Here is a 17,723-nt window from a genome sequence, read left to right as displayed (position 1 = left end):
CAAACTTTGGCTGATTTCACTCAAATTTTAATCGTGGGTTCACACCCCGACCCTGAACAGATTGATGTAAGAAAATACAAAAATGGGTGCAATAGCGCCCCCTAGAAAATTTGTATGTAAAAATAAGGTTTTATTTGTCACAGATATACAAAATTTGGTATCCACATTTGTGACATGGTCTTGATTAAAAAACTCAATGATGCTCACATCTCGTTTACATTGTGTTGCCATGGCAACAAGCCAAAATTGTATGTCCTTACACAAACGCTGGCGTAGCCAAACCAAATTTGGTATCCAGATGCATTATGGCAATAAGAACAAAAATGTATATTGTGACCACGCCCCTTTACAAACTGGAAGTCCGCCATCTTGGATTATTATTATTTTTTTTTTTTTGCCAAATTTTGAAAATTGCAAAGTTAGATTAAGATTTTTAGGGCTAGGGTTGGGGCTATGGTTAGGATTATGATTAGGGTAAGGTTTAAGTTTAGGCTTAAACCTTAAGTTTAGGGTCAATGTGAGGCACGGCGTTTGCGGGGCGTTTGCGGGGCGTGGCGTTTGCGGGGCGCGGTGTAGAGGGCCAATCATTGCCGCTTGCGGCTATATTTTTTATTGCTTTTATGCATGCCTTTTTTTTTTTTTTTTTAGAATTTTCTCTTTGATCCTTTAGTATCTAAGCTATAGGCTTTAACTGCGACTACATGAATGCATATTTTAATAATTATTATGTTCCATACATTTAACTTATAGTACTGTTCAAATACTGATACTAAAGTAATACAAATAATACAATTCAAATATTGGGCAAACTCATCATGAGGTCCATCAAACGTCAAACCATCCGATTCTCGCGATATTCCACGAAGTTTCCGGTGTTGTGTATGTTCCTGGAAACATGGCGGCCAGCTTCCGCGGCCGTCCTATCCGGAGTCTTCGGATGCGAGGTAAGCATGAAAAACTCGGTACATTTATACACCTCGGAGGCCAGTGCTGCAGTAATTGAGTTTTCTGGGCTCATATTGCCTGTAGTGTGCTCTATGCTTATGTCAGCCGCGTGTGTGTTTGACAGGTCGGAATGACAGCGGGGAAGAAAACGTACCGCTGGATCTGACCAGAGGTAAGCTTCATCGCATCTCTGAAAGCGATTATTGTTCAAAATGGATTTTGAGCACGAGTGGAACAACCATTATTTGAAGCTTTACTATGTACTTCTTCGTATCCATGATTAGATGCTGTCATAGTCACTGTGTTAATTGTGATTTTCTGATCCACCTACCAACAGTGGGAAAGGGTACCATAATAACAGGCGGTAGCAGGCTAACTAACTAGCTGAGTTAGCGTTAGCTGCCACAGCTAACCAGCCATGACGCCGCTCTGTTGTTTTGATTGTAGAATGTGTAGGATATTTCTAATTTTACTCTACTATTCGTAATGGTGTAATTACACCTTAGTCACTGAATTGTGTGTGAGTTCCATAGTCATTAACCTCCGTATGGTTTCTTATCGTGACTGATTCTGCATCAGTTTGTTTACATGGGTCAGGGAGTCTCTTTCGTCGCATTTTTTTTTTTACCTTTCTGCCTAATGTAGTTCAAATATGATGAAATCTGGTCTGGTTAGTGGAAAAAAACAGCGTTGGTTCTAATTTGCAATTGTTTTAGCCTAAGTCTGGGTTGTTAAACAAAATTTTGTCTTGCTTGATGGGTCTTCTATAGCATTGCATTCAACTTTAGGTGATTTCACCTGATTTAGCATGATGAATTTTTTAATTGAATCTTATATAGTATTTACATTTTAAGAAATGCAAACAATCTAAATTTAAAGTGAACTGCACTTGGTGTTAGATATTGTTAATGGTTTATTATCATTTACAAAACAAATTTCACCTTAGAAACAGTATTTGTCTATTATCATTCTCTACTGCTCACAATTTATCGAGTATTCAAGTTGCTCTTAATGTCTGTGTCGGACTGTGACAGCTTATGGGGCTTCATACAATTGCATACAATTCAGCTGTAGGAAGGATGCCTTTTGGGTTTTCTGCTTACCCTCTCCAATCAGCACCCCTGCTAAGTAGTTTTGCAATTTGTATAGGAAGTGATAGTGAATGGGAACTAAAAAACAGACCATGCTTCCTCTTACTTGCTTGCGGTCTAGACCTTGTTTACACTGTACACGTACTATTATTTTGACCAGCTAAACCAACTTCCTTCCCTCATATCAGGCAAGGTTCACTGGGGAGTATTATGGCAATATCTCTAAATGCACATCTTGGCTACATTGTATTTTCTTATTTTGTTTTGCAGAACCATCTGAAAATTTCCGGGAAATTGTCCAAAATGTGGCCAAACCACATGGAGTCAGTAACATGCGTAAACTGGGCCACCTGAACAATTTTATAAAGGTATGTCATTTCAAGTTGCAAAGCATGTTTGATATACTATGCAGTCACATTAACGTAATATATTGGCCCCATAATCACAGGTTATTGTTCAAATATGCAGCTTTTTATTGGCACTAATTCAGCATAGAAGATTGTTTTTGGTCTCTGTGCACTATTAATCCTCCGAAAAATTGCTGAAAAAATGTGCAATATGGCACCTATGACTGTCAAACATGGGGTTCTAATTGCTAAAAATACCTGGTAAATATGCAGTTGGCTCATTAACTATGCTTGCTTTCTCCAACTCAAAAAAATAAATGACAACAATTGTGTTTTGTATTTTGTATACCTTTCACATTCACTCTTGTGGCCATAAACCTGAAGTCTAGACTTGACTAGATGCCATTGTTAGAAGGTTAATGCCCAGACTGCATCATGTTTGAATCTGTGTATACATTGGTCAGTGCTCCATGCTGACTCCTTATAAGGGTTTCAGGACAGTGAGGGTGACCTAATCCCCCCAGAGAGTGTCACATGCCCTGCTACCCCCCCTCCGTTTTGCCTGCTTTGGCTCTGACATCACTGCTGGTTCAAAACAAGCCCTTACTCATACTGCCTTTGCTTAGCCATCCCTCTGGTGGGTTGTGGATAAGAATGAAATTAAATGTTCATTTCTAATGTGAGGTTTCTGTATAATTTCATCAGTTGTGCTATTGAGGAGCAGCATAAAAATATGTATAACAATTAGTGTTTAATTTCACAATTGTTGTACTTACTTTTTGACTAAGTAGACATATATTGTACATGCATATTTAAACATTTACGTCAAAAGTTTCAAGTTAACTTCTCACACTAAGTGCCCAGGCTATTTTAAAATTATGTCAACTCATAAGATTACTGATTCATAGGTAATTTAAGGGAAAACTAGATCTAATATTTTACTTGTTCCATCTGCCCCATCATACATGGTTGTAATCAAGAAATGGTCTTCTTGTTTTGAAGCTGCTATGCAGTGTAGGCCACCAAGAGGAGAAGTTTGGATTTACATATGAAGAAATCATAGTTTGGCAAGTTTTTTTATTTTTAATTTGAATGTAAATGTCCTCTGCATGTGCTACTTAAATACCTAATAATAATAATGGTAATATTATTTCTATGTAGTTTACGTCTTGCTCTGCTAAATGAGGCTAAAGAGGTCAGAGCTGCAGGATTGCGGGCACTACGGTACCTTATTAAAGACACAAACGTCTTGCAAAAGGTCCTTAGACTACAGGTGGATTATTTAATCTCCAGGTGAGATTTCTTTTTTATAATTGCTATCTTTGTGTCTGTTTAATGTTTCTATTTCAGTTTTGTTTTAACAACTGAGGATGTTCTTTTTAGATGCATTGACATCCAACAGAGCAATGAAGGAGAAAGGACTCAGGCTTTGAGACTAGTTCGAAAGGTATGTTACTTCCATGTTCCGATGCCCTTATGTTATTTATCCTCGTGCCTGCTAAGTACCAAAAAAAGACCACTGGGTTAGTGGTAGTGTCTGTGTGTAGATAGTTTGTACAAAACTGCAGGCTGCTGGGATATTATAGCTGATTCTGTAGTTTACTGTAAAACCTGAGCACTCTTCAGCACACTTGCCACATAGAAAACAACATGTGCACACTCACTGACCCTGGCTGTAGGTTCAGAGAAATACTCATAATGCAATCAACAAGACCTATTCTTATATGCTATATTTCATCTCTTGTACTCATAGTAGTGCTAAGAAAATGTCTGATAAAACATTTTGTTTTAGAAATTCTGTCTAGACTTGCATAGTTGGTGACTCATTTGTGCCCCCTCTTCATTAAGATCATCACTGTCAACGCAATGCTCTTTCCCACCTCCATTGCAAACTCTCTAATCGCTGTGGGCACTGATGGTCTACAGGAACGTGACCGCATGGTTCGTGCAGCCATTGCAATTGTGTGTGAACTTGGTAAGCATAGGCACATTACTAGTGTATATTAATTTTAAAGACATAAAATAGTTTTTAATAAACTGCCATTACATGCCTTCTGTCTGCAGCTCTAAAAAACCCAGAAGTGGTGGCCAAACGGGGCGGTCTGAGCACCATCTTGAAGAGTGTCATTGATTGTCAGCTAAGTCGCATTAATGAAGCTTTGATCACCACCATCCTTCATCTTCTCAATCACCCGCACACGCGCCAGTTTGTGCGGGTGGATGTAGAGCTCGAGGTATAGTTGTTATATTGTTTAGATTTTATACTTTTTGTTAATTATATAGTTTATTTGATACAATGTCAAATAAATTATCACAGTGTTGTCCAAAGAATTTTGTTAACATTACTTAAAACCCTTTACTGAATATTGTTTTTACTACAGTGGCAAAAATATGTGTAACATTTATAGGTTTGTATAGTACTTTATATAACTTGAGTCCACATGAGCACACATGTATGTAAAGACCTTATGTGGCCCCAATGTCACAATTTATTAGAAGCTTTAATAATTGTTTTTGTTCTTTTTTCAGCAAATCCTTGCACCTTTCACTGATTTCCACTACCGGCATAATGCTGCTGACACAGCTGAGGGACAGCTCAAGTGAGTGTGTTTATAAAATTAACTATTTGTGTTACTACACCTTGTGCGTGGTGAGCTGTAGCTGTATTTACCTGTGATCCTATGTAACAACACAATGCCATGTGGAAAGTTTAGGATGTGTTAATTTATGTGGTCACTGGATCTGTTTTAAAAGATAAAATGTAATTGATCTCTCTGTAGACTTTAGTTTTGACAAAAAATTAAAAATGTACAAAGTGCATCACAGCAGGAATATACAATTAATCATAAAAAGGAGCTTTGAGTCATATGCTAATAGCTATGAGCTATTTTATTGAAGTGTTTTAGTAATCATGCATCTTAATGTACGTGTGTGTTTTAATTTCTGCAGGGAGGATCGAGAGTCACGTTTTTTGTCAAGTCGGATGGCAATTGTAGCTGCTTTTCGCTCGTGGTCTGGTGGGGCTCAGTGATTTAACTTTACATTTAATTTGTTAATAATTGTTGAGTGCAATATTTACTAAACCTCTGTCTATACCTTTTTCGTTCAGGGATTATCAACCTATGCAAGGCTGGGAATTCTGGTATCCAATCTTTAATTGGCTTACTCTGCATACCAAATATGGAGGTTAGGGTGAGTAGGCTGTCTCACATCATCGCTTATTCCCTGCGTTTGTTAAACTTTATTGTTCACTGTTTTATTATCTCTACAGAAAGGGTTGTTGGAGGTCTTGTATGAGATCTTTAGACTCCCTGTGCCCATTGTAACGCACGACTTTACTGAAGCTCTTCTTAGTGTTGGTAAGTTATATGTTCAGTGTCATACCATGGAACATATAATGGAAAGCAATAACATTTCCATGCTGACAAGCAGGTGACGGACCTTCCAAAGTTGCGCCATACACTTTCACTGTTAGAAGTATGACCACCTTGGGTTGTGTCATCACTTTATAATGGTGTGTATTGTTTTAGACCCTGCCAGGTTCCAGGACACATGGAGACTGTCGGATGGCTTTGTAGCTGCAGAAGCCAAAGTCATTTTACCACATCGGGCACGCTCTAGGTATGAATGATGGCAAGCGATTTTACTCTTGTGTGTGTAGTAGTTGTTTTCATACAAATTAAACGTGTGTCTTTTTTTCTTTTTAGGCCAGATCTTATGGACAACTATTTGGCTTTTGTTCTGTCAGCTTTCATCACAAATGGACTGTTAGAGGTAATGTTTTCTTTCAATCTGCATTTCTTTTAATTGTTTCTGTGCAATGTACAACTTTCTGCTTTGTTTTTGTTCAGGGTATTGTTGAAGTTGTGACCAGTAGTGATGACCAGCTCGCTGTGAGAGCAACTATACTTTTGGGAGAGCTTCTACACATGGTAAGATATAAAGGCAAAAATATAGTAATAAAATAATTTTGTAAACAAATTATAATTTATGTATAGGCATAAACTGGTTTTGATGTTTGATTTTCATTGAGCGTACTATTTGATACTATTAAATGACTTAATATAAAATAAATATCAAATTGAATAAGATGCATAATGGTAAAATAGAAAAGAAAAAATATTTGATGACAATGTATTTATTATTATAGCATTACAGCCATTTAAGGTTTTAATGCATAGTTGTGATATCTCAAAACCCATTCACTCCACTTCTTTAAATGTATAACCTGTATGCATTTGAATGTATACAATTTAATACTGAATACTACACCTAATATATTTCTTTTGGCTTAGGCAAACACCATCCTTCCTCATTCTCACAGTCACCACTTGCACTGCCTGCCCACTCTCATTAACATGGCGGCCTCGTTTGATATTTCTCAAGAAAAACGACTGTAAGTACATACAACTGACAAATACAAATCACTTGATTCAAAGTTAATGGATAATGATCTATGATTCTATAAATTTAAAAATGTCACTAATTTCTGTGTTTCAGTCGTGCAAGTGCAGCTGTCAATAACCTGAAACGTTTCCATGAGAAGAAGAAAAAAGGTCTGAAGCCCTACAGTCTGTGTACTTGGATCACATCATCCGAAAATCAGTTTCCTCTCAAAACCGCAGAGAGTCTCATTCACGGCCACAGCGAGACATTTATGTTATTAAGGTACATTCAATAATTGTTGTGCACAGTTGTCACACTCAGTAGTTTTCATAGTGTGGGTCATATGTTTGTACACAGGACACAGAAGAAGCACTTATGATGAACTTGAGAGACAGTCAAATACTCAACCATAAGCAAAACCTTGAATGGAACTGGCTGCTCATCGCCACAATTCTTAAGGTGTGTCCTATTTCAAAGATTCCCAAGTAAAGTATCAAAATTTGTTGTGGGTTGATAACAAGGAATGTCCTTTTCAGTGGCCACACGTAAACCTCAGGAACAATAAAGACGAACAAATGCACAGGTGGATGGCTTTGTCTGTTTGTTTGTACAGTACATAAAAAAAAAAACAGTCTATTCAATTTTGTTTCATATTCTTAAGGTTTGTGCGGAGGCTGCTGTATTTCTATAAACCTAGCAGTAAGTTGTATGCAGGCCTAGCCCTGGATCACATGAAGGCCAGGCAACTCACTGTGGTTGGCTGTCAGTTCATCGAGTTCCTCATGGATTCTGATGAGGTAATTTTTTTAATCCACAAAGTAAATTTTCTTTTGAAATAAGTAGATGTATGTAATACATAAATTGTTGTAAAATTTTTGTTCTGCCGACAAATCGGTGCATTGTATGGAGTAATTTGTTTTAGTTTCTTAAGTACTGTTTTCTATTAGTGTGAATCTTAATATGCCCAATAGTAATCCTAGTTAAACAATATATAGTATAGGTTAGATACAATTATATAGTAATATTCATCATATGTGTTGCTGTCCCTAGGATGGGCAGGGTTACCTTGAGGACCTGGTCAGGGACATGGTTTTGTGGCTCTCCTCGTCTTCCGGCCTGAAGCCTGAGCGCTCCCTTCAGAGTAATGGCCTGCTCACCACACTCAGCCAACACTACTTCCTGTTCCTCGGGACGCTCTCGGCACATCTACAAGGCGTCAAACTGCTGGAGAAATGTGGCCTGTTTCAGTGGTTAGTGCTCAGATGACTTCACTCATAATTTGCTATTTTTATTAAAATCGAGGGCTTGAGGACAGTATCAATGTTTCTCCTTTTGTTTTTGCAGCCTGCTGAATATGTGCTCGGTAAAGAACCAGGATGCTGTGCTGAAACTCGCTGTGACGACTTTGGACTACAGTACAGATGGTCTTGCCAGAGTGATCCTGTCCAAGATTCTCACCGCTGCTACTGATGTAAGTCAGAATAAAAGGACACCCAATTTATTCTGTATGTATGTATGTATGTATGTATGTATATGTATGTATGTGTATGTATATGTATGTATGTATGTATGTATGTATGTATATGTATGTATATGTGTATATGTGTGTGTATATATATGTGTGTGTATATATATATATATGTATATATTATATATATATATTATATATATATATATATATATATATAGGGGTGTCAAATTATCGCGTTAATTGCGATTAATTAATTGCAGTCATATTAGCGCGTTATTTTTTAATTGCGTTAATCTCATTTTAAATTCTTAACTCTTTAATCTCTAACTTTACTGTTTCTGTGAGTTGCTTTATTATAAAATCTGTTTTTATGTGTTTTTGGGACAACAACACACACACAAAAAAAGACACATTTATATATATTTTTTTATATTTCGGTAATTCCACTCATTGCCGGAAACCCACACAAAACGCGCGCGCGCGCAGTAAGAGCGATATAAACGTCATGTTAATGTTGGCGGCATCAGTCGCACAATGGACGAGGTCGAAGAGCCAGTAGAACAGAGTCAGCAGTGCACAGGTAAAAACGCATTCGTGTCTTGGAAATTCTTCTCCCGATGTGAAATATAAAAGAAAATAACAAATATAAAATCGCCTACAACTTAAATGTCACTGGTGAAAACAACCTGCATAGACTCATGATGTCTGCACTACTGTCCTATAGTGACCTGCCACATGAGGGGACACGAACACAAACACACACAAACACCTTCATCATCGTCATTAACCTGAGAACGCGCGGACCACGTTTCCTTCTGTAGTTACTGCGCGGACACCGACGTGCTCCCGTGCGCCGCATACGTTTTCTCACGTCCGCTGCGTAAACCGCGCTTCCTCCTGTGTGCCTCTAAACCAGAACTAACACCAAGACTAAAACCGGGACTAACCCAGTCCAGGACTAAACCAGAACTAAAACCAGGTCTAAAACAGGACTAAACCAGGACTAAACGAGGACTAAAACCAGAACTAACACCAGGTCTAAAACAGGACTAAACCAGGACTAAACGAGGACTAAACCAGAACTAAAACCAGAACTAACACCAGGTCTAAACCAGGACTAAACCAGGACTAAAACCAGAACTAAAACCAGAACTAAAACCAGAACTAAAACCAGAACTAAAACCAGAACTAACACCAGAACTAACACCAGAACTAACACCAGAACTAACACCAGAACTAACACCAGGACTAAAACCAGGACTAAAACCAGGACTAACCCATTCCAGGACTAAACTAGGACTAAAGTAGGACTAAAACAAGTGATCTCATATATAAAGCATTTCTCTATCAATAATATTTTTAATATGGTTAAGGAAAGACTGGACTTTTTATTGTCTTTAAGTAGACAAAAGTTATTATGTTCAGATTTCCTAGTCTTTGCTACTTTACAACAAACAGTTTCTTATTCATGGAGACTTGGGCTAAACAGCCAATTTGAAGAGATTTGTTAAACAATAAATGACTTTATAAAGTCACTTTTTTTGTTCTATATGAGTCTTTTGATCTGCCACAATAATGTAATAATGAATTTAAATGAAAATACCTCAAATTGAAGGCTTTTCTCAGCAATTTTTAGGTGAGATTAAAATTAGATTAATTAGATTAATTAATTACAGATCATAATTAATTAATCTCTCAATTAGTTTAATCGCATGACAGCACTTCAATCAAGTAAGTTTGAGGTGCCATGTGTGTGTGTGTGTGTGTGTGTGTATATGTATATATGTATATGTATATATGTATATATATATATATATATATATATATATATATATATATATATATATATATATATATATACATACACACACACACACACACACATATATATATACACACACACACACACACACACACATATATATATACATACACACACACACACACACACACACATATATATATATACACACACACACACACACACACACACATATATATATATATACACACACACACACACACACACACACACACACACACATATGGCACCTCAAACTTACTTGATGTTCCTGTATTTTGTGTGACAGACGTGCCGGCTGTATGCCACCAAACACCTGCGTGTGCTGCTGAGGGCGGGAGTGGACTTCTTTAGCAGTTGGGGCATGGAGTTGCTGGTCACCCAGCTCCACGATCACAGCAAAGCTGTTTCAATGGAGGCTCTGGACATCCTGGATGAAGCCTGCGAGGACAAGGTGATGTCTTTTAGATTTTATTGCAGCATAATAAAGGTCCCAGGAGCTGGAACCCTGCTCAAAGCGTCACTACTGACGATGAACTATTGACTGATTTTTATTCATATTTTTGTACATTACATTTTGAACATTTCTAGCTAAATCTGCCATGCTTAACTCTGATTGGTTAATATGCCTGGCAATCACACACATGAACTCGGGGAGATAAGACAAGGTCCCAGACTACGCTTCTTTTGTATAGCATAAAGAAAGATTAGCCTTGGTTTAACATTGCACGACAAGATAGATTCTCGTGAAATTTGTGAGTTCACAAACTCATGAGAATCCATTCTGACCTTTCGCTGTAAGGTTCAAATTTGCCCAGCAGTGGGCAAACTGATCAGAAAACATTTTGAGGTTTGTATGGAGCCCAAATTAACCAAAAGATATTTGGTGACACTGACAGATGTACTTCCTTATTTTGCCTGTTTAAGCAAAAATATGGACTATTTTGTTTGTGAAAAATGTGTAAAAGGTAAGCGCTTTGTGCATTTATGGACAGGTAAGATGTCTGTGCTTTTCTCTCAACTGGATGTGACAATAGTTTTTCTTTTATCTTATTTTTTGCTTGTTCTGCTACTGTGACGTTTCAACCAAATGGATTCAAATTTTTGTAATGTGTAGAACTCTGTGATACACATATTAATCTGTTGTCAGCCAGGTTAGTCTTGACTGGCCGGGCCGGGTGTCTGCACTTTGACTAAAGCATGGTTTGATGTTTTGTAGGCTAATCTTCATGCTCTCATTCATCTAAAACCAGCCCTGTCTCACTTGGGAGACAAAGGCCTTCTGTTGCTCCTCAGGTGGGTGTGTTTTGCTTTGCGTAATGTATAATTTGTAAACAATAATTATTTATGTCATTTGTTGTTTTTCCAGGTTTCTTTCCATACCTAAAGGATTTTCTTACCTCAATGAGAGAGGCTATGTCAGCAAACAGCTGGATAAATGGCAAAAGGTGTTTTAACTTATTACATTACACAGCATCATCGAATCAATCTGATATTCATGAATTGCATTGTATTTACAGGAATACAATCTTAAGTATGTGGATTTGATAGAAGAGCAACTAAATGAAGCACTAACAACTTACCGAAAACCTGTTGATGGCGACAACTACGTCAGACGCAGCAACCAAAGGTGTGACCTTAAACGCTGCGGGTTAAATGTGTTGTGAACATTACAAAGCTCTCTTCTTATTTGTTTGTCTCTACAGGTTACAAAGACCAAATGTTTATCTACCTGTGCACTTGTACGGTCAACTTGTCCACGATAAGACGGGCTGTCATCTTTTGGAAGCTCAGGTAGGAGCACTTTTGTTTTAATAGACATTGGTGCTAAAATTGTTCATTGAACTCTTTTAAACCTCCTATGGACTGTCTCCAGAGTGTAGTTCCTGACCTCAGCTACACGGTCCGCTCCCCGATGCTGGACACCTGGGAGGGTATCAAACAGCTGAAGGCTGCTCTTTGGGCTCTGGTCAGTTAATGCACAAATCATACCTGTGTCTTAACAATCCAACTAAGTGTAATAAATGTGTACTTGGTTTTCCACACAGGGCAACATTGGATCTTCAAACTGGGGTCTGAATCTTCTGCAGGAGGAGAATGTCATTCCGGACATCCTTGCATTGGCGCAACACTGTGAAGTCTTGTCAGTCAGAGGGTAAGCTTATGTTCATGTCCGTCACTGTGTTTTAATAATGTCACCTTCATTAACATTGTTTTATGAACCTCTTCTACAGCACCTGCATCTATGTGCTGGGTGTCATTTCTAAGACCAGGCAGGGCTGTGAGGTGCTCAAACAGTTTGGGTGGGATGCAGTGAGACATAGTCGTCGGACGCTGTGGCCTGTTACTCCGGACGAGGTGGGGACACAGTTGACGTCTGAACTCTCATCGGTACCGAGCACTCTCAGTCTGAACTCAGAGTCTACCAGCTCACGGCACAACAGTGAGAGCGAATCTCATCCAAGTATGTACAACCATTTAAAGTTATTTATACGATAACATACATTTAATGTATGTATTTAATAGTCAGCTTTTTCGTTCCACTTTCCTTTCAGACATGTACATCTTGGACGATGACAAGTGTGACATTTTTGACCAATCAGATGAGAGTTGTTATATCTCACACTCCAAACCAGTGAAGGACCGCAGTCCCTTCACCATTCTGGCATCATCACGTTTTGTTCGAACACGCTTCCTGAACTCTCTGTCTCTTCCCAGTAAAAAAATACGCTCCACTAGTGACCCTAAAACGCCCTCAGGGTCCCGCACGCCAACTGAGCTCAAGAACATGAGGAGAAACCGGACAGTTACTGAGCCATCTGTGTACAGCCCAAACCAGAGTGATGTCTTCACCCCAGTATTTAATGGCAGAGGGATGCCCAAGAGCCCCACTGTGAGCCTGGAGACTTCCTTTGTTGGGACCAGGGGTGGCTCTGATGAGCAGCTGACAGATGGGCGATTAGTGAGGAGCGGGGTCTCTGGTTTGGGACTGAGTGGTCTTGCACATGGAGCTCCAGAGCACCACATGAGGGAGCGAGAGCAGACCAGCCGAGAGCGGCTGGCGGGGGATGGCGGCTCCACTACAGGGGGTAATGTGGGGGGAGGTGGTACTCAATTTAAGAGTCGCAGTCAGAGCTTTAACACGGACACTACGACCAGTGGCATCAGCTCCATGAGCTCCAGCCCCTCCAGAGAGACTGTGGGAACCCCGAGCATCCTGAACCTGAGCCAGACTCCTCAGACTGTGTCAGCCTCAATACTGTTGTCTCAGCCAAAACAGTCAAAACTCTGTCCTCCTTCACCCCACAGGCACAGACAAATCACATGACCACATCCAAGTCCTCCACTGTGTCTCTCGTACCACCAGGCTCCTCACACACTCTCCCGCGGCGCGCCCAGTCTCTGAAATCCCCCTCAGTCACCACCATCAAGAGTCTAGCTGACTGCAGCTTCATGTACACCAGTCCCAGAGATGCTCTCGGCTATGCCACACTCAAGAGACTGCAGCAGCAGAGGATACACCCCTCTCTATCTCACAGTGAAGCTCTGGCGTCTCCCGCTAAAGATGTCCTGTTCACAGACACCATCACCATGAAGACCGGCAGCCTGGACTCTAGACTCACACCTCGCAGGTAACTACAGCTCACTGTATTTAAATATATTCATGATTTTACAGATAATGAAAAGACTGCTTGTGAAAAGGTTTTCTACAGCAGACTACAGACCATCACAGTCAAACAGTTCCAGGATGACAGATAGGAGGGGTACCTGTCCTGATGCCAGCGTCTTAAAATACCGCAGGCTGTCCAGAACACTTGTGCCGCGGTGGGTGGACCACGCTAGTGTCCCCCATAGAGTAGTCACCGCCTGTAGCTCTGTGGATTACTGGTTGCCTTTGAATGTTACACGTAGTACTTTAGTACTTGTTGATTCATTACATTTTTAACAACAGTTCTCTTCGACAATTTTAGCTGTAGTATTTTTTTTTTTTTTTAATATTAGTGTCAAGTGTCCCCTGAGCATTAAAGGTCCTATATTATGCAAAATTGACTTAAAGCCATATTATAATACTATTACCTCCACAAAAACAACCCAGAGTTGTGTTTTGTTTCACACCTGTTTGAGTAATCATTTATAATTACTCACCAAAGCTCAAAATGCTCTGTTCTACCTTGTGATGTCGGTGGTTTTCAATTTAATGGCTGCCTTTTACCTTTTACCATTTGCTTAAAGATAGGCATTTCCCGGGCTGAAATTATCCAAATGATTCTAGTGAAGGTCTGTAGAGATTGAAAACACAGTGGTGCAGTTCCTGTATTACCATGACATATGAGTGTTTTCTGTTTGAGAAAGAGTGTGTGTGTTAAACTTGGATGAATAAAAGAAAACACAACTCCAGGTATGCTATTGATGAGGAAATATTATAAGATAGGTCATAAATAGCATAACATGGGCTCTTTAAATATTCAAAATCAGTTGTAATACTGTAACCAATTATAGATATAAATCATGTCTCTGGCTTGTTTTATGCTGTTTAATCCATTGTTTGAACTTACTCCCTATGATCCTTTTACATCCCAGTCTCTCCCCCCGGATCCTCTCACGCTCCTCTCCTCTTGGCCTGCCTAGGTTTTTGAAAGCACTGAGCTTTGCTTCTCTGGATAAAGAGGAACTACTCAGTCCCATCAACCAAAGCACCTTGCATCGCTGTTCTTCTGTGCGCTCCATGGTGTCTAGTGCCACTTATGGGTGTAATGATGATTACGTCGGCCTGGCATTACCCATGGACATAAATGATATGTTCCACATTCGCGACTCGGCATACTTTCAGCAGAGAATCAGTCCCCCATCTGAGGAGAGAAAACGCTTCCTCTTCGGGGATGGAGACGGTATAGTTTTTCCTCCTTCAGTTTGAGTAAAAGAAGAAAACTTGGTCCTGTCACTCAATGCAAATTATATTTTTGATTTAGGTGAACGCACAATTCCCCTGTTAAAGCAGCAGTTTAGTATTTCTGAGCTCATGGCGAGTCGAGGCGAGAACCAGAACCACCTGTTTGATTCCGAAGAGACCGGACTCCAGGACCACTCTGAAGACAACTGTCTCTACTGTGTAGGATCCAGTGTTCTGGGCTACTGCACTCAGCCCCAGCTCAACACACACCCTCGGACAGGTACAAACACTGACCAGACTCTAGTGGACACACATTTCACATCATATATGACAAATTAGTGGATACACACAATTCACGTCCTATGTGAATGTCTAATGTCCTTTAGAATACGTGGACTTCCAGTCATGGGGCGGTCAGACAGGACATCGTCTGGAGGTGATGCCTCAGTCCAAGTTTTCAGGAGTCTCCGGCTGCAGTGATGCTGCTGTTTCCCAAGGCTCCATCTGTGGCACTCCCACTCCCACTGACATTGTTATTGGTAAGACAAAAACATTTATCAATTTCAGACACAAATATACAGTCATATTCAATCTGTTAAACATGCGTTGCTTACAGATGGAAAGACAATATCTGAGGACGGGCCTGCCTCCAGAGTCCTGCTGAGGAAAGAAGTGCTTCGCCTCATAATCAACCTCAGCTCCTCAGTGGGAACCAAAGGCCATGAAACAGGACTACTGACGTAAATACTTTATATTCTTAGCCCAAATAAGTTCTTTATAACTCCCAATTTTGAAAAACAAAAAACAAACAAACATTTTTTTCCAGGATAAAGGAAAAGTTCCCTTATGCTTTTGATGACATCTGCCTGTACTCTGAGGTTTCTCACCTTTTGGCTCACTGTATGTTTCGCCTGACCTCCAGACGCTTCATACAAGAACTCTTCCAGGATGTGCAATTCATGCCCGTAAGAATCCACCTCTGTTTTTGTCTTTTGGCATAATAAATTGTGCCTTTTATAAAATGTATTTGTCAATTTTAGATGTATGAGGAAGCAGAAGCGATCCTGACAAAGCAACCAAAACCTGTAGAAGACGATATGGACCTGGCTTCTGAATCCTGATCCTCTCCTGTTTGTCCACAGCCCCAGTCCTGCCAGTTACTAAACTCAAACCCAGTTCAAACTTGGCTGAAAGCATGAAAATGATCTAATTTAAAGGAAGCATTTTCTGTTGTTCAAATGGATCACTGTGGCCACATGGAAAGGAGAAGTTTATGTATTACCTTCAAGCAAACTAGTGCTTCAAACTAAGTCACTATCTGGAAACTAGATGCATGCCTAATGCTGTTTCAGACTTGATTTGGAGACTTGATGGTTTCTATTATAAAAGAACCAAAAACTGATGGGATGGCATACTCCAGCAACTCGTGCAGTTACATCTACATAATGCTAAACAACCTAGCTGGACCATTATGACAAAAGACTGTGTTTTAAGATGGCCTCATTTTATCTCTCTGCTGAGAGGGTGTTTACTGTAATGAAATGAATAAGGCATGTCTTTGTGTCTATACCCTGTGATTTCCTCCAGACCCTCATTTTATTCTATTGAAACAAAACACTACCACGGGTCTTGCCGTTTTTAAACTCCCCCTCTTATTACCTTTGCTCTGTTATAGCCAATGCGTTGCTTTCACCTCATACAACTTCTACAACCTAAAGCCTCTTTCTCATCCACACAAACCGCCAAGTACTTCTCTTCTCAGACAATCAGCAATTGGTATATTTTTTTCTATCTAGTACATGAAGACAATAGCACGTTATTTAATACTAGTTAGTTTTGGCTATTCCTTCTTCTTGCATAGGACCTATTGTGTTGTAAGTAAGCTTTGCAGTTTTGGGACATCTCAGGAGGTGGCTATATAATAGTGTCTGATCTTTGTTTGGTTGTATAACTCATTACCTATTAAGTACTCTGCTCATGAACTACCTGTGTCCAATGGATATCCCACTTTAAGCCTATGTACCTCTGCTTCACTCCCTCTGCATGTGCAACTAGCATGGCCAAACTCAACGCCACCTCAATGTTTTTTCCTCTTGTAAGACTTTAACGAAAAAGGTTGCCATTACATGCTGCCATAACATTGTAGGAATTTAGGTACCCCCCAGATCTTTTTTCACAATGCAATAGTGCTAAGGATGGGGACTGGGAAGACTTATAAAATAACATTAGGTTAGGTTTCCATGGAAACAGGAATGGCTGTTTCCATTGGCTTGTGTTTTTGCTCTAATGCTGCTATAAAAAAGTTTCAAAAAAGAAAAAAAGAAATTGTAGAGAGATGATTTGTAGATCAGCTGAGTGACTTCAGATCCGATCTATTTATTGTATGTCTGTACCATAGAGTGAGCTCAACCAGAGATGAAAAGTTATTTATATTTTTCCTCAAGACTGTATTATAATTTAAAAGGGTTTTGTTTCTTTTTTGCCTGAATCGTGGTTTCCCTTGTATAATGTGTACAGTATGTTTTGGGGCATTGACCTAAAGAAACATACAATCCTAAAGGGATGCATTGTTAATAATAAAACATAAATGAAATACCATGGAATCTAGACAGACTTTTTGTGAAATTTACAGCTGTATTTGTAAAATAATTTATTAAAATATCAAAGTTGCATTGATATATTAGTGGACTACATACAAGTAAGTGCATGTTTTATGATGAACCTTTACACAGTGGTTTATTCACGAAACAATCAAGTAACAAAGTCGATCATTAAAAGAAAACTGATCAAA

The 17,723-nt window shown here is 39.3% G+C and overlaps 2 protein-coding genes across 2 annotated transcripts in view; both read left to right on the top strand.

The window, feature by feature from the left end:
- Positions 1–17,530, top strand: part of LOC110169821 (rapamycin-insensitive companion of mTOR-like) — a 25,654-nt gene extending 8,124 nt beyond the window's left edge. The window contains 15 exon segments of the mRNA XM_055162047.1: positions 10,331–10,495; positions 11,261–11,337; positions 11,411–11,489; positions 11,562–11,671; positions 11,748–11,835; positions 11,918–12,010; positions 12,090–12,196; positions 12,276–12,505; positions 12,597–13,258; positions 13,261–13,673; positions 14,623–15,212; positions 15,319–15,471; positions 15,549–15,672; positions 15,759–15,897; positions 15,973–17,530. Of these exon segments, the coding sequence (XP_055018022.1) occupies positions 10,331–10,495; positions 11,261–11,337; positions 11,411–11,489; positions 11,562–11,671; positions 11,748–11,835; positions 11,918–12,010; positions 12,090–12,196; positions 12,276–12,505; positions 12,597–13,258; positions 13,261–13,673; positions 14,623–15,212; positions 15,319–15,471; positions 15,549–15,672; positions 15,759–15,897; positions 15,973–16,053 (3,111 nt within the window). The 3' untranslated portion in view covers positions 16,054–17,530.
- Positions 643–7,523, top strand: LOC129411357 (rapamycin-insensitive companion of mTOR-like). Its single transcript, XM_055162045.1, has 20 exons — positions 643–944; positions 1,070–1,117; positions 2,307–2,404; positions 3,386–3,450; positions 3,545–3,676; positions 3,767–3,830; positions 4,232–4,358; positions 4,448–4,617; positions 4,913–4,983; positions 5,333–5,400; positions 5,493–5,575; positions 5,655–5,742; positions 5,914–6,004; positions 6,091–6,157; positions 6,235–6,315; positions 6,679–6,779; positions 6,884–7,051; positions 7,127–7,228; positions 7,306–7,352; positions 7,431–7,523. The coding sequence occupies exons 1-18, from the start codon at positions 896–898 to the stop codon at positions 7,146–7,148; spliced, it is 1,593 nt and encodes a 530-aa protein (XP_055018020.1). The 5' UTR covers positions 643–895; the 3' UTR covers positions 7,149–7,228; positions 7,306–7,352; positions 7,431–7,523.
- Positions 17,531–17,723: the final 193 nt, after the last annotated feature.

This window comes from Boleophthalmus pectinirostris, unplaced genomic scaffold (genome assembly GCF_026225935.1).
Source record: "Boleophthalmus pectinirostris isolate CB_2022bp ecotype Guang Dong unplaced genomic scaffold, ASM2622593v1 HiC_scaffold_4, whole genome shotgun sequence".
NCBI lineage: Eukaryota > Metazoa > Chordata > Actinopteri > Gobiiformes > Gobiidae > Boleophthalmus > Boleophthalmus pectinirostris.
The sequence above is the reverse complement of the archived record's forward strand: the minus strand, read 5'-3'. Positions and strand labels throughout refer to the sequence as shown.